At 48.1% G+C, this 16,133-nt stretch overlaps 7 protein-coding genes across 7 annotated transcripts; 5 read left to right on the top strand and 2 right to left on the bottom strand.

The window, feature by feature from the left end:
- Positions 1–252: 252 nt before the first annotated feature.
- Positions 253–1,206, bottom strand: N7509_002852 (Rab family GTPase; the record flags this gene model as incomplete). The annotated part of the gene is made up of 5 exons (XM_056627489.1): positions 253–600; positions 669–860; positions 961–987; positions 1,044–1,063; positions 1,137–1,206. 5 exons carry the CDS (start codon positions 1,204–1,206, stop codon positions 253–255), a joined length of 657 nt encoding a protein of 218 aa, XP_056493284.1.
- A 584-nt stretch (positions 1,207–1,790) lies between these two features.
- On the top strand, positions 1,791–3,983 carry N7509_002851 (putative phosphoinositide phosphatase (Sac1); the record flags this gene model as incomplete). Its single annotated transcript, XM_056627488.1, has 1 exon — positions 1,791–3,983. One exon carries the CDS (start codon positions 1,791–1,793, stop codon positions 3,981–3,983), a length of 2,193 nt encoding a protein of 730 aa, XP_056493283.1.
- Positions 3,984–4,648: 665 nt separating this feature from the next.
- On the top strand, positions 4,649–6,380 carry N7509_002850 (tetrahydrofolate synthase; the record flags this gene model as incomplete). The annotated part of the gene is made up of 3 exons (XM_056627487.1): positions 4,649–4,666; positions 4,768–4,905; positions 4,989–6,380. The coding sequence occupies 3 exons, from the start codon at positions 4,649–4,651 to the stop codon at positions 6,378–6,380; spliced, it is 1,548 nt and encodes a 515-aa protein (XP_056493282.1).
- A 702-nt stretch (positions 6,381–7,082) lies between these two features.
- Positions 7,083–8,135, top strand: N7509_002849 (Short-chain dehydrogenase/reductase SDR; the record flags this gene model as incomplete). Its single annotated transcript, XM_056627486.1, has 5 exons — positions 7,083–7,124; positions 7,189–7,341; positions 7,392–7,498; positions 7,559–7,872; positions 7,939–8,135. The coding sequence occupies 5 exons, from the start codon at positions 7,083–7,085 to the stop codon at positions 8,133–8,135; spliced, it is 813 nt and encodes a 270-aa protein (XP_056493281.1).
- An 853-nt stretch (positions 8,136–8,988) lies between these two features.
- N7509_002848 (transcription factor domain-containing protein) lies at positions 8,989–10,217 on the top strand (the record flags this gene model as incomplete). The annotated part of the gene is made up of 3 exons (XM_056627485.1): positions 8,989–9,273; positions 9,330–9,584; positions 9,648–10,217. The coding sequence occupies 3 exons, from the start codon at positions 8,989–8,991 to the stop codon at positions 10,215–10,217; spliced, it is 1,110 nt and encodes a 369-aa protein (XP_056493280.1).
- Positions 10,218–12,360: 2,143 nt separating this feature from the next.
- N7509_002847 (fungal specific transcription factor domain-containing protein) lies at positions 12,361–13,326 on the top strand (the record flags this gene model as incomplete). Its single annotated transcript, XM_056627484.1, has 1 exon — positions 12,361–13,326. One exon carries the CDS (start codon positions 12,361–12,363, stop codon positions 13,324–13,326), a length of 966 nt encoding a protein of 321 aa, XP_056493279.1.
- A 346-nt stretch (positions 13,327–13,672) lies between these two features.
- On the bottom strand, positions 13,673–15,598 carry N7509_002846 (glycoside hydrolase family 13 protein; the record flags this gene model as incomplete). The annotated part of the gene is made up of 3 exons (XM_056627483.1): positions 13,673–14,964; positions 15,039–15,168; positions 15,227–15,598. 3 exons carry the CDS (start codon positions 15,596–15,598, stop codon positions 13,673–13,675), a joined length of 1,794 nt encoding a protein of 597 aa, XP_056493278.1.
- Between the last annotated feature and the right edge of the window lie 535 nt (positions 15,599–16,133).

Below are 16,133 nucleotides of genomic sequence, written 5' to 3'. Positions count from 1 at the left end.
CCGGCGCACCCATCAGAGAAGAGCAAAGGACCAACAAACGAGAAATAAATCCGAGGAGAATGACCAGGTGGATGGCGAGCCGACAGAGTTATCCTGGCATTGGGGTGTAATAAGGGCAAAACAGAAGGGATGGTGATAACCATTGCAACCGAACAGTCACGCTGGCCGTGCCCGGGTTCGGACCGCACGTGCGAATGGAGAGGATGTTTCGGATCACCGGATAGCAATTCGGGGATACTCAAAAGTGATAATTTAGCAGTTGCAGGCACCGGCACCCTGAGTGCCCGGGGCCTCGGGCCGGAGGTCGACACCGGGTCGCGGGGCTGTCCTCAGGTTCCGTGGGCCAGCCTGGTCGAGGGGCAGCTTCTTGGCGATGGCTGTGAACAACTCGCGCACATTCGTCGAGGATTTGGCGGAGGTTTCGAAGAAGAGGAGGCCAGCCTCACGGGCGTAGGCCTCAGCGTCGGCGGCGGAAATTGCTCGCTTATCGGGGCTTTCGGTGACGAGATCGAGCTTGTTACCCGCCAGGGCAATCACAATGTTCTCATTTGCTTGTCGTTGAAGCTCCTTTACCCAAGACTTGGCTTTATCCAGAGACGACTATAGACACGGAAAAAGTGATTAGCTAGATGTGTCAATGGGAAAGCAGTCGCAAAGGTCGAACATACAGCCTGAGTGATGTCATAGACTACGACGGCGCAATTGGCATTCCGATAATACATCGGGGCCAACGACTTATATCTTTCCTGGCCAGCCGTATCCCAGATCTCGAACTTGACTGTGGTGCTCTCATCGAGGGCGATGGTCTGTGTCAGGAAGGCGGCGCCGATTGTGGACTCGCGGTAATCGTCGAATTGATCCTGAGCAGCAGCAACAACAACAGTTAGTTGAGCGATTCCTTGGTGACGAAGTCTGGCTTTGTTGAACAAGACGAATCGAGTGCGCCCATAAAAAACTCACCTTAACGAATCTCAAGACGAGGGAGCTCTGGATAGCGGTTAGGTTAGCTCTTGATAAAGGATGAAGCCAGCTGGATCTCGAACCTTTCCGACTGCGGATTCTCCTATAAGGACGGTTAGTGATTAGTTACTGTTATCCAAAAGTTCCGAGGGAAACATCGTCCAGAGATCACCTACCGAGCAAGACAAGCTTGAACTGAGCGAATTTCGCCCCGGGGCGGGCTCCTGCTGCTGGTCGGGAGGCCATGGCCGGATCGGGGAGGCGACTGGAATGAAAGGGGTTGAAGAGTTGAGATGCAAGAGGCGGATGAGTTGTAGGCGGCGAGATTGATCGGGAGGGAATAGTCCTCAAGAGCAAAGGGCGTCGAGGGGGAGGTTGTAGATGGAGAAGTTCAGAGTTCAAGTTCAGAAGGTCAGGCGGCGCCTGACGCAGTTGGCAGAGCGCCCCGCCGTATCACCGCCTGCCGCAGGCAGTACAATTATGAGGACTACTCGTGGTATAAGTATACAGTGGAGATAGTCAACATTAGTAGCAGTACTATATTCTCTTATTTAAATTTATTAATTGTAAAAAAGTTGTTAAATATCTTGTATTAAATATAAAATCTCTTCTGCGCATATATTGCATACTCTTATATTGGAAACACTTCTAACACTGCTACTAGTAATACTCTCGGCCCAGCCTGTGCCTGTGCCTGGCCCAACTGCCCGCGGTCGATCATGTGTCCTGAGATTATGCCATCGTTGCGCTTCCTCCTTTCCCCCTCCTCCCCCCTAACACCGTTCCTCATACCCATTTCTTTCCTTCTCTCTTCCTGGGTTGTCCTAATCATGGCTCCCACTCTGATCCCATTTAGGGATATCAATTTACACGCCTCACCCTCCCATTATGCCTTCACCTCACCCTCATCTCCCCAGGCTCCAACCCTCGTCGTGGACAGGCCGACGGGCGACCTGCGCTTGAATGATGGCCCCCTCTCGGGCGCAAAGCGCATTTCAAGTATTGCCGGAATTTTGGGGATTCTGAAATTGAAGCTGGGTAAGTTGCGACAAGCTCCGATTGCGATTGCGATTACCATGGCGATGTGGCCACCCCAAAACCTTGTGCTAACCACAATAGACAAATACATCGTGGTCATCACCAAGGCACAGCCCATGGGCCGACTGCGCGGCCACATGGTCTACAAGGTCGCCGCTACTGAATTCCTACCCATGCGAGAACGCCCTCTCCACGATCGAGATGAAGACACCTACATTGCGCTCGTTAAGGAGCTACTCCGAACCGGCCCCATGTACTTTTCCTACTCCCTCGATCTCACCAACAGCTTCCAACGTCAATCGCAAGGCCCCGCCAACACCCCCATGTGGAAGGGCGCTGACGATCGATTCTTCTGGAACCGCTTTATCCAGTCCGACCTGATCAACTTCAGCCTGGGACAACAAGAGACCAGTGGCGTTCGCTATGGCCCGCAGCCGGGTGTCGACCCATACATCCTCCCGGTCATGTTTGGCATGATGCGCATCACCCCAGCCCGTGTCAAGTCAACCTCTTTCACATTCGCCCTGATCACTCGACGATCCAGACACCGTGCTGGAACTAGATACTTCTCCCGAGGAATCGACGAGCAAGGCAATGTCTCCAACTATAATGAAACAGAGCAGGTTGTTATTTTGAATGATGCTACAGGTGGACTTTCAGGTTTCGCTGGAGGCCAATCGATGGCCAATGAGAAGACGCCCCAGGACCTTCAGGTGTACTCATTCGTTCAAACTCGCGGAAGTGTTCCTGTATTTTGGGCCGAGGTCAACAATCTCAAATATACCCCTAAGCTCCAAGTGCGGGGAGTCGAGACTGCCATCGAGGCTGCTCGCAAGCATTTTACGGAGCAGATTCGGCTGTATGGAGAGAACTATATGGTCAACTTGGTCAACCAGAAAGGCCGCGAGGAACGCGTCAAAAACGCCTACGAACAACTGGTCCGACTCCTGATTTCCTCTCCCAACGAACGTACCGAGGCTGATAAAAGAACCCCCGAAAAGATGCATATCTTGGAACCAGGTTCGAAGCAAAAAGAGATGGATCGTTTGCACTACGTGTATTTTGATTTCCACAACGAGACCAAGGGTCTGAAGTGGCATCGCGCCGAGTTGCTCATGGGTCGACTAAATGATGGACTGAATCAAGGTGGCTACTTCCGTGGAGTTGAGCATCCAGGATCGCCTGGCGGACAGTTGGATATCCGTTCGACTCAATCCAGTGTGGTCCGAACCAATTGTATGGATTGCCTTGACCGAACCAACGTGGTGCAAAGCATGCTTGGCCGTTGGGCCGTCACTCACCAGCTCATTGACGCTGGTGTTTTGCGCCACGGTGAAACAGCAAACGACGATCGCGAGTTTGAGGATCTGTTCCGTAATATTTGGGCAGACAACGCTGATGTCGTGTCCAAATCCTACTCTGGTACCGGTGCTCTAAAGACTGACTTCACTCGTACGGGCAAACGCACACGAGCCGGGGCCCTTCAAGATTTAAACAATTCCATCACTCGATACGTGCGAAACAACTTCCTAGATGGCCCCCGCCAGGATGGTTTCGATGTTTTCCTGGGTACCTACCTCCCATCTGATACACTACCATCGAGCATTCAGATGTTCCTGGACCGGAGACCGATTGTGATCCAAGCTATCCCTTATGTCTACTTGGCGAGTTTGTTTTTGGCCCTCCTTGCTCTATTCACGAGACAGTCACCCGATTCATCAGCCTGGCCGCTGCGTCTGTTCATGGTATTCTGGCTCGTCATCACCGCCTACTGCTTTCGCTTTATGTTTGAGCATGGTATGCTCTACGTGAACTGGCCCAAGCTCAATACTCCTGTTGCCGGCGCCGAGGGCTTCCAGGATGCTATGATCAAGGCACGCACCGACCCTGTCATTGGCCAGTGGCTCCCGTCTAAGAGACACCAACGTGGTGTTAGCAATGCCCGCCTGGTCTTCCTTGAGGAAGGAAAGACTAGGGTGGAATAAATTCGCTTTTTTCTCACGCTCAACCCCCCCACCCTTTTTTATTTTTATTTTCACCTTTTGAACTCCAATACTCTACACAACCCTTACACTTCATGGCTGTATGTTTTAACTACAATTGCTTCTCTACAGGCTCCTACTCACTAGCCGTTTTCATTTTCATTTGTTCCCTTCTTTCTCTGCTGGCATTGCCTTGCTACCTATCGCTGCATGATACATTTTTACTTATCGTGGGAGACCACGTCGGGGGTGGTGGCGTAATTTACAATTAAATTCGATGCTGTATATTTTTCATAATCCAAAGTAGCACTAGTAGCACTGGCAGTGTTTTGATGACTGTTTCTCTCTACTCTGTCTGTACTCTGTCCCATACCCTAGTTAACTACTTCCCATCCTAATAGTTCATGTTAGTTCAGATAAGCTCCACCGTAGATAAGGCAATGCACGTGATATTCCCGCAGACCGAACGGTTTCCCGAGGAGAGCGGCACGTCGGGAGAGCACAACCAGACAACCTTATATCTTTGAGCCGCCGGGGTTTCGTTGCGATTATCCCCCGCCTGCTCATTTGAATCTTGCAGGCAAGGGTCTCCCTTGTCCATGAGAGGGATTTGGACGTCTCTTCGCTGGTCCAATCCACGGCGGCGAGTCTCGACTCACTCGCCCGCCATGGCTCGCTCATATGAGGTATGCGTTCGAACTCTGGGCCAGCTCTGTAGCAAGCATGTTATGAGGACAAGGCTTGCGCGGTCTATTGATCAACCTATCTAACATCTATTGTGCCTTAGGCTGCCATTACGGCGCTCAATTCCTTGCAAACAAACTATGCTATCGTCGAGGAGCTTCGGCGGTCTACCTCTCGGCAGGAGATAAACGAACGCTCATTGCCGGAGACGGTTGAATGGCTTCGTCGCATTGGGTATACGGTTTGTACTCCTCGTTGCCAGCTGTCCTAAAAGGGTATCTTGGATTCATGGACTGACGTTGAAGCTCCCCCCGCGCCGATTAGCCCTCCGACCTCAATCAATTAAATGCCGTCCACGTCGCAGGCACCAAGGGCAAGGGCTCGACTTCTGCTTTTATCTCCTCCATCCTCTCCCAGTATACCGAAACCTCACCCGGCCTTCACAAGATCGGTCTCTACACCTCCCCGCACCTCCGATTTGCGCGTGAGCGCATCCAGATCAACAATGCCCCGCTTTCCGAAGAGCAATTCGCCCTCTACTTTTTCGAAGTCTGGGACCGCTTGGAGAATTCCGCTAAGATCGCAGGCGAGGACCCTACATCACCGGAGACAAAGCCCCAATATTTCCGTTACCTGACGTTGATGGCGTTCCACACATACTTGAGTGAGGGTGTAAACGCCTCGGTGATCGAGTGCGGTATCGGAGGACAATACGATTGCACCAATGTGATCGAGAAGCCCAAGGCGACCGCAATCACCAGTCTCGGAATTGACCATACTGCATTGCTCGGAACTACCATTGAACAGATCGCGTGGCATAAGGGTGGTATCATCAAGTCTGGTGTGAGGGGATTCGCCGCTCCTCAGCCCCCGAGTGCGAAAGAGGTATTGGCCAAGCGGGCTGAAGAAAAGTCCACAAAGCTGGACATTATTGCTGATCATCCAGATCTCCGTCCTGGCACTAGCCAAGTCAAGCTCGGATTGGCGGGTGACTTCCAGTATACCAATGCATCTCTGGCAGTTGCAACAGCAGCAGAGGTCTTGAGAAAGACCGGAGTCGCCGACATCTCTGAAAATGTCATGTCGGAACCCCTGCCAGCCAAGTTTACGACTGGCTTGGAGAAGACACGCCTGGGTGGCCGCTGTGAGACTCGATTCGAAAAGAACGTTTCGTGGTATATTGACGGTGGTCACACGCTGGAAAGTATTCGACTGGCCGGCCAGTGGTTTGCCTCCCGAATCCAAGCGGACTCGTCCTCCAGCGACATTGCCACAAAGAAGCCCCGAATCTTGATCTTCAACCAGCAAACCCGCAACAGCACTGCTCTAGCACGCGCTCTCCACGAGACCCTGGCCGCAGCACTGGGCGCCGAAGTCCCCTTCACACATGCTATTTTTTGTACCAACATTACCTACAAACAAGCCGGCTACCGACCCGACTTGGTCAGCATGAACACCAACGCAGATGATATCGAACGTCTCAGCGTGCAGAAGTCTCTCGCCGAAGCCTGGAACTCGATTGACCCCCATGCGCAAACGCAAGTCTTCGGTACGATTGAGGAGGCTGTCGACTTTGCGCGGGAGGTGGCTGCAGAGGAACGCAAGGTCCTTCAGAAGGATGAGGCTCCAGTCATGACATTTGTCACTGGTAGCTTGCACCTTGTTGGTGGATTCCTCGATGTGGTCGAGACAAAGCCGTTCGTCGAGATGGCATGATTAGCCGATGACGGATTATGAGGCTTGAATGATTGAATTTACCCGACAGGCGGCCTGGAGCTTCGTGCCCATTCTGGTTCTTGTATCAACACTTGCCATCTGGTTTCAAGACATGGAGGTGGTTATAGAGGTGTTTGTGGATTCAACAATCGAGATTCCTATATAATAGAAAGTACTATTCATAACGGAAATGTCTGATGGTTTATGTAGTAAATATGGAAGATTCCTGTGCGGGGTGAGGATGGCCAAGTTGGTTCCAAGCTTATTGACATAGGCCGACACTAGTCGGAATTAGAAACGCATGCCACTAGTAGTTAGATCGTAAGCGATTAGAACGAGCCCCTCTCTAGATACGGTCTAGAATGGGCCACGTTAAGTGGCTTTCATTGAGACGGGAGATTACGCAGCCAGCAAGGAATGCACGAAAAACATGCCCAGCTAGTTGTACATTCTTCCTATTGGCTCGCAAATACATGACCTACCTGATGAAACATCCAATCAACACAATCGATACAATACAAAATGAGTTGCAGAGGGGGCTTACTTCGTAAGCAACCAGCTCTGCATTCTATACACTAATTAAGAAGCAATAAACCAGGGAGAGTTGAACGCATAAATAGGGAACAATGATCCTCTCTCTTCGAACGAAACCACACTTTACTCGCTCGCATTCTCCCATATAAAAAGCCTTCGAAATTAGACATGCCTTCCTATCTTGTCACAGGTGCCAGTCGTGGTCTCGGAGTTAGTAACTTATGACTATTGACTGATTGAGTTGGGACCGCAATCTAACATGAGATACTCCTAGTTCGAATTTGTTCGGACCCTTGCCGAGGACGAAAATAATATCGTCATTGGTCTTGTCCGTAACAAGGCCGCAGCCGACGCAAAGGCAAAGGAAGAGGCACTGGATAAAGTGCATTTCGTCGAGGGCCAATACACCGACATCAAGTCTCTGAAAGTGAGGAAGTTACCCCGATTCAAATTAAGTATTAGACTGACACCTTAAAGGCAGCCGCAGAGGTGGTGAAAGAGATAACTGGAGGCAGTCTCGACTATCTAATCAACAATGCAGCGGTTGTGTCGCATGTTAGTGAATTCAAGACCTTCGGTGACTTGTACGTGTTGAGTTGTATCGCAATGCCAATGAAGCAAAAAGAAATGCTGACAGGTGACAGTGACGATGATTTCGATGCCATGGAAAAGGATCTTTTAGAATCACTTGAGATTAACCTGCTAGCCGTGATCAAATCAATCCACGCCTTTGTACCTCTGATTCGCAATGGCAAGGGAAAAAAGGTCATAACAATTTCAACAGGAATGTCCGATCTAGACCTGATCAATTCGACCGAAGTGGCCTTCGCCAGTCCCTATGCCATCAGCAAAGGTGCTGTCAATGTCGCGATAGCCAAATACAACGCTCTTTATAATAAAGAGGGTATCTTGTTCCTTGCTATTAGCCCTGGTTATGTGACCACCGAGCGAAACACTGGTAGGCCAAAAGAAGCCCCCGCGGAGAAAAATACTCATGTAGGGAGGCACTGACTATTACGTATAGAAGAACCCTCGCCCGAAGATGCCGAAAAGATAGCAATTCTCGTGAAGAAATTTGTCGAGTATGCACCGCATTTCAAGCGCCCTATAACTCCCAAGGAGTCGGTTACTGCTGTCCTTTCGGTTATGAACAACGCCTCGATCGAACATGGAGATGGTGGCGCCTTTCTCTCACACTTGGGAAACAAACAGTGGCTTTGAAATAAATTGGAATCCTGTGTATGCAATCTAGTACAGAATAGGAGCTACTGCAGCCCCGCTCCTTACCATCATGATACAACTTGAATACCAACAATTCCACTCGTACCCCTCTTTCCCCTCTTCTCGTGAGCTTCTTTGAGTTTAATTTTTCTTTGTCGATCTTTTCTTCCCCGTCCAACTAGCTATTCGAGATCCCCATCTCCACATCGAAATGCCAACAACAAAACAACGAGGCCCTTATCGTGTAGGGCTTCCATCACAGCGGGGGTGTTGGACATGTCGTGGTAGGATGGAGCAGATCCACCATTTTATCTGATTCCAAAAAAATGCGATCCCAGCTCGAGCAAATTCTGACCTCGTATAGATCGGAAAATATCGTGCGACATGCGTAGGCCGGGATGCCGGAAATGCGAAGCATCGACCCGCAGATGCGAGGGCTATGGTCTCCGTTTGAGTTGGCCGGTACAGGGGTCTCGCAGGTCGATTGAACACTTAATTCAACAATATGCGACTTCTAGGCTGAGACGGAGCGAAAGACACCCGCTTTATCAATGCGTTCATGACAGATATCGAGCTGTTTTATCTGCAGGACCCACAGTTGGTTGGTCAGTAATTTACTTGCCCTGATCTTTCTGCTCGGATGCTCGGATGACCGGTGTTTTTAAACTAAACTAACTTTGATGTCTGGTTTTCTAGGAAAATTACCTCGTGATAGGCTGGGGCCTCTTCCACGGTCAAACTTGGCAAAGGCATGGTCAGCTGTAGGTGACGGAAACCACCTGATGACATTTTGTATGTATCGAAAAGCATCTATCCGGTAAATTACTGAGATTGACCAAAAACATCTCTAGTTATGACCACGGTTGTAGGATCAATAACCCTCATTCGAACCGATGGCCATAAGCTCTGGGAACTGTTGTTCAAGCTTTCGTTCTCAGATGATTCACCTGCGTCGATGGCCGTCTTACGCGCAATGTTATCCCTGGCGTACTTATATCGACACGGACATGGCAATGAGGCCCTTCGACTCAAGGTAGCTGCCCTTAGCTCTTTGGGCACAGCCATGAAACAGAATGCAACCGGGACAAGAGAGATTTATCAGCATGTTGCGGTCGGAATGTTACTCTGTGCTTTCGAGGTAAGCGTTTTCTTAAACTCAGCTACTACCCATGCACAAAAGGTTGATGATTTTAGTTATTCTTACCATCGGAGAGCTCTTTCCAATGGCCCTTATATCTATCCGGTGCCAAGAACATGCTTCATAATATCTGTGAAGGCGGACACCCTAAGCTAATGGAGGTTGACCATCTTGTAATCTGGCTACACTATCATGATATCCTGGGCAAGTTTGCATCTCGACATTGGCGAGTTGAGTCAGTGGAAAATGCCTCCCTCTTCAAAGTGCCAGGGCGTGCTTCAACACTGGTTTCATCGATAGCAAATGATCAAGTGAGTTACGAAAGTCCACGCAACTGTTGATGAATTGAATATTGTGCTAACGAGGGTTTGTAGGTCCTCGGGATTTCTGGATGCTCTGTGGAAATGATAGACCTTATTGCTGAGATATCAGAGCTTAGTCTGGATGATACTCAGTACACAGATCAGCGAAAGCTCAATTCCATTGAATATCACTTGATGACGATTGAGCAGGACACAACCTTACTCGGTGAAAACAATTCGGAGGAAGAGGTAGAACACGGGGGTAAGATCTCTCAGCTTTACCGACTAGCAGGGCTGGTTTATTTTGAGCGGGCCTTGAAGAAATCGTCCAATAGTGGAAGACTAACGAGATGGATAACGGAAGCCTTTGAAATAATTGAGACGTTGGACATCTGCGAGCGTCCATTCCCGCTATTCTTCATAGCATGCGAAGCGCACACGGATACCCAGCGTAAAATGGTTCTCTCATTGTTCGAAAAAACCCAACGAAGGTCAAGCCAGCGCAGGATCCATACTATTCAAGGCATGGTTGAGTCAGTATGGGTACAAATGGATCTATCGTCAGATGAGAAAGGGATGGAGTATGTTGATATGTTGAATGCCGTCATGTCTTCTCATGATCAACTACCGACACTAGCATAGAGTGATATTCATTTGTTGGCGCACGACTTCTAGATTTGACCTGAACAAAATTATTTCAGCTTTCATAAAAAATAGGTTAGTATAAGGTAGACCCTGATTATCGCCAATTCTTATTTCCGAGAAATCACCGCTTCGGCCGAAAGTTGGTTTCCCCGGCTTCGGGAGTTCGGGAGTTCGGGCAAGATACCCCAAATGTCACAACACAAACCGATTCGTAAAAATCCCTTCACGTTAATCTAGAAACTGGAAGAGAAAATAATCCAGATCCTCAACAGAATTTGGGTACAAATTTGGTGGATAAAATAGCATAGATGATGTCCGGCAGCGGTTCTATTGAATCCAGCAAGATATCATTCAATTTATCTGCAGCGCGTTTCATTATCCCGATGCCAGAATACCTCCGAAATTAGTTAGCCCCGAAATACAGAATTTTTGAGAATCGGGCGAAATTTGACTAGCTAACCCGACGAGGAAATATCGTTAGGCTTGGACTTTCGTATGTTTTAAATTCTCAAATCAAATTAGCCTGATATTTGTCTCTTCATCCCTTCGTCACTTCAGCGGTAATATCCCAAGGCTTCTCAGTCTAAGATCACCTATTTATCTTAAGTTCGTCTTTAAAGTTTCAGGTACTTGCCCTAGCAATAAGCCTTTCCGTCAAAATCTCTAATAAGGCCGATGCAGCCACTACAATCAAATTTATTTCCCGAGTCTCCGCGTTTGAGCCGGGCCCGATACGATGATCATAACTCGCGGATTTTCCCTGACGAACTTTGTGATAGCAAGCTCGGCCTTTTGCTTTCAAGTTTTTGTCCTGTACCCTTGGCATCACCAATTGGATGATGAATTCAAGCAACTAAAGGCCGATCATCTCCGGCTACTGCAAGAGGGCGAGAGGAACCGATTGGAGGAGCTAAAGAGCATTCGCGAGCAGCTTGGCCTCCTGACAACCAAGAAGGAATAGTGGGCCCAAATTTGAATGGAATGAGTTTGTTTTAAGTGTCTTCAAGTTCTCAGGTGGAAACATCCAGCACTGGAGTTTATGCACAGTATTCTCTGTATTCTAATCCTGTATAGACCTATATTACCTCGATTGAATTTGCTCGATATTTGAATTTATATATGTGAGATATTTAAGTTTGATCACGCATTTCAATTAGTTGAGCTCGAGTATCTTGGTAGTGTTATGATATATGCGCTCTCTACCTAGCAGCGAGTGTTGTGGATAAATTAAATCCAGAGCATAGATCTTCATCGGCAAGTCCTGAAGATTAGACAATTTCGAGAAAGAAGGCCTAACTTCAAGTATATGAAGAAATAGAGAATTCATTGCCTATTTTCTGTACATCCCTACGTGTTTCCAGAAGATCAGAAATGCCATTTTGGAGGTTAGGAAAGTAAATGCAAAACGAAAGTATGCCTTCTTTGGTCGGCACGATTATAGCAAGGTCATTTTTCTCATGTTCTCGCCCAATAATACATTTTATCTTTTCTCTATTTAGCGGTTGTCTTGTATGGTTTTGTCCCAGCTGTTGTTGTTTAGGTTGCAACTTGCCCTCCCTCGTGTCTCTACTGTAAAGTTTGGAAAGCCCGAGGTTTCTCCGTTCAATTCCCCCGCAAATTCGCCCGATAATCCAACCGAGCACCATCACCCCAACTACTTCCTATTCACATTGACTAAATCGTGCAGAGTTCACTTTGATTGATACGTTGCCAGTCAAAGTAATTTATTTCTTCACAAAAGCCCCGGATCGACGTCCACTTGCTCTAAATGGCGAGGCCACGAGCATGTGACGCATGCTCCCTTCGCAAAGTCCGGTGCACAGGGTCACTACCTTGTCCGAATTGTTCAAAGGCCGGGTTCAAATGTTCCTTTAAAAAGACTCCTAGAAAATCGGGACCAAAGGGGCCTCGTCATGCAACTCGGGCTCGTGTGAGTGCCCAGTTACAAAGCCTGGGCAATAAAAGAAACACTACCCCATCTCCTTGCCCGTCACCCTTTGCGCCAAATGAGGGTACTGATTGGAGAATCAGGGACTTTTCGAATTCACCTTTATCATCATCCAATTCATTACATGAGACATGGAAGTTCGCCTTCTCGATACGCGATGTGTTTGCTTATCTGGAGATATACACGCAAAAAATGTACCCAGTGTGGCCGGTCATTGACAGCGATAAGCTGAGTTGCGCCATCAGTGCAGATGAAAATGACCACGAAGCATTTGCGCTAGCTTTCGCAGTATGTGCTGGAACGGGTGCACAGCTGCAACTAAAGTCGACCCTGCAAGAATGGGACGCATTCAATCTCCCAGGGGAAACGAGTCCAATCACCCTAGCGGACAGATTTGCAGCCGAGGCTGAAAAATGTCGGTCCAGATATGACTACCGCGAAAGCTCAACTACCGAGTCTATTTTGATTCCTCTATTTCTTCATTTCTACTACGGAGCAAAGGAGAAGAGGCTGACGGCTTCCTTCTTATTACGAGAATCTGTGTCGCTGTGCCAGATACATGCCTTGGATAAAGAAGAAACCTATCAAAATTTAGACTTTTCAGAGGAAAGCTACAGACGACGTACATTCTGGCTTTTATATGTGACTGAGAGGGGCCACGCAATGCAACATGGAACACCGATATGTCTCACGAAATCCATTTCCCTCCCCTCAAATGAAACTCAAGATTCGCAGCTGTTGGAGGCTTTTCACAGTTTGGTTGAACTATTTGCCTCTGTTGATGGCGTACTAGTGGATTCTGAAGCGGCTTCTGGGAAGCATAATCATCGATGCAGTCGAGAAAGACTTGTTCGAATACAGCATGAACTACGACGAAACGATCAATGGCCCATGGAGTGGAATGAAACCCAAAGGAGTGATGTTTCAGTTACGCAACAATGGTTGAGAATGCTTGTTTGGCAACTTTCTCTCAGCAATGTCACGATGTCAAGCGAGCCAGGAGATGATAGCATGTCATTTGCTTACCCAGCTCATGTATCAAGAGATGCACTACGCTCCATATCAACAGTTTCTTTCGATGCATTGGTTGCACATGGCCCGGGGATGGTAAGTATCAGCAACAACCAAATTCTAGTGCGTTTGTTGGGTGGTAACTAACTCTAATATAGCAAGTTAAAATATGCGACATCACTAATACTCTCCTTGACGTAATGACATGTGTGCATTCACTACCACAGGATATGTTCATCCAAACGCGTCAAATTCTTCACCAATTTTGCTGCTATCTTGCAAAATTAAACGGAAGCCAGGAGGGCTTGGTCCAGATCCGAAAGAGATTGATGGATTCAAATTTGATGCTTGAGCCAGTCCTCGAGCTCCGAGAAATATCTGAACTGCACTACGATGAGGATGAATTGATCAACGACAATGAAAGTATTTCTCATAATGGCCCCCGGGAGGAAAGCAGTTTTTACTAGATTATATTGACTTAAGCGGAAATGCTTTATTCGCCCTTGTGCACCACAAAAGCCTCGAAAGGCCTTAGCATGATGGCCTCTCCTTGGATATCTGTGACTTGAAGCTCTTCATAGTTGCCCACCAGGAGCTTTCCAGCAGCGAAAACCGATTTTACATCTGCTGGAATACTCCATTTCACATTTTCCTCGGAGAAATTTGAGACCACCACAGCTGTGCTCTCCCCAAATAACCTAGCATAGACGAAAAGATCGTCGTTGCTCTCATCAACAAGGGTATATGATCCATAAACAAAAAGATCAACCCACGTCTTTCGAAGTTTCAAAATACCTGCCCAGTAGTTGAAGATACTACTCGAATCAGAGACCTGAGATGACGCGTTCCAATTTTCATAATCATCATTGGTATCGATCCAAGGCGCGGTACTACCGGAAGAGAAATCGGCGAACTTTCCTGGTCCCCACTGCATTGGAAGGCGCCCGTTGTCTCGACACTTGAGGCGCATCTCTTTCATAGTTTGGCCATGGAGCTTTGTATCTCCGGGAGTTCTTTGAGTGAGCTCATTCCAGAAATTGATAGCTTCGAGGTCTCTGAGCTTCTCAACCTTCCAAGTCTCAGGCAAATTGGTCATTCCAATTTCCTGTCCTTGGTAAATGAAAGGAGTTCCGCTCTGGAGTCCCAGGAATGTGGCCAGCATTTTTCCAGAAAGGGAGCGAAATTCTGGCTTTTCAGAGCCAAACCGAGAAATACTACGCCCCTGGTCGTGGTTCTCCAGATATAGAGCATTCCATCCGTTATTGTCGTACATAAATGATTGCCACTTGCTGACGACCGACTTCAAGTTTTTCAACTGGAAGTTTCCGGGAGAAAATTTACCTTGAGGTCCATGGTCGATGTCCATAATCTCGAATTGGAATGCCATACCGAGCTCCTGTCTTTCGAACTCGACTGCTTTCAAGATCTCCTTGGGATCATAGACAGAAGGCATCTCGCCCACAGAAAAGGCATCGTATTCCTTCAAAATGCTCCCTAGCTCTTGTAGGTACTCGTGAATCCTTGGTCCACAGGCGTAGTACTTTGCGCCCTCTGGGTATGGCCTAGATGGATCAGTAACGGGAATGTCCGGGAAACGCTGGTCTTTGCTGATGAAGTTGATGACATCTAATCTGAATCCGCTGGCTCCCTTGTCGAGCCAATAGCGCATGATTTTGTGAACAGCCTCACGAACTATTGGATTCTCCCAATTGAGATCAGGCTGCTCTGAAGCAAAGAGATGGAGGTAATATTCCTCTGTTTGCTCATCATACGTCCAAGCAGGTCCTAGAGTATAGTATTGTTAGTGATCAGGGGCCTGGGAACAGTTGGACTTCATGGGAAGGAAGAACAAGACAAACCCGAGAAGTAAGAGCCCCAGTTATTTGGTGGATGTCGGACACCATCCGCGGTGTACCTTGGCTTTTTCCAGATATACCAATCGCGAAATTCGTTCGTTTTCGAACTTCGCGACTGTTTGAACCACTCGTGCTAATTTAACGATTAGAAGAGAATTTCTCGGTGAAGAAATTCAAGCTTGGGGACATACTTGATCGGATGTATGATTCACGACAAGATCCATAACGTATTTCATGCCGCGAGCCCGAATGCCTTTGATGAGCATTTCAACATCCTCCAAGGTTCCATACGGGGGATGGATTGCGTAATAGTCGGAGACATCATACCCCATATCCACCTGAGGGGATTGGGAAATAGGGGAAAGCCAGATTATGTCAACGCCTAGTGCCTTGATATAGTCAAGTTTTGATATAATACCCTGGATATCGCCAATCCCATCCCCATTTGAATCCTTGAAGGAAGCGGGATAAATTTGATAGACAGAAGATTCCTTCCACCAAGCTCTCCCGCTCGCCAGTTGATGCTGGGAGCGGGTTTGAACTTGTGTCTCGGTGCCACTCATTTCATGCGTCGGAAACTGGGTTATAATTTCTTAGAATCAAGTTAATGTACGCCATGGCCAGAGAACAGAAGTCAACAACTTATAACAATGCCGGGTTGCACATGCGGGCGATGTCTCAGAGCCCAAGCCCCGAGATTTCCCCCGACTATTTCCCCGAGAATCAATTGCACGCGGCGGGGAACCCGGTTCGAAATTGGATAGTATTCAACTTTAATCTTCTGGATTATCGACAACGCGGGGGGGGGTCAAATTAATATCACCGATAATTCTCCCGGTAATCTGGCCGAGAATTTCCCCACTTCGAATAGCCCCAACCCCAACATCTGGATCGACCCCGGAAAACTAAGGAGGTCAAATCTAGCGAAACGCTAATGAGGTGCCTGCGTACGATTGATCTTAGTTTCTCGGCTTGGACACGCCGATACCCCATCAATGCTTTACTTTTACCCCAGACCTTTTCGATTGAGGCCAGCCGCAATCGCGTGCATATAAAGTGCTCCATGGTTTCTACAAATCTCTTCGCCGTCAGCTAAGC

The sequence above is a fragment of the Penicillium cosmopolitanum genome (assembly GCF_028827165.1).
Source record: "Penicillium cosmopolitanum strain IBT 29677 chromosome Unknown utg000004l:1.0-4361866.0:1.0-4365735.0, whole genome shotgun sequence".
Lineage (NCBI taxonomy): Eukaryota > Fungi > Ascomycota > Eurotiomycetes > Eurotiales > Aspergillaceae > Penicillium > Penicillium cosmopolitanum.
Note: the sequence above shows the minus strand (reverse complement) of the source record. Positions and strands in the feature narration are given on the sequence as shown.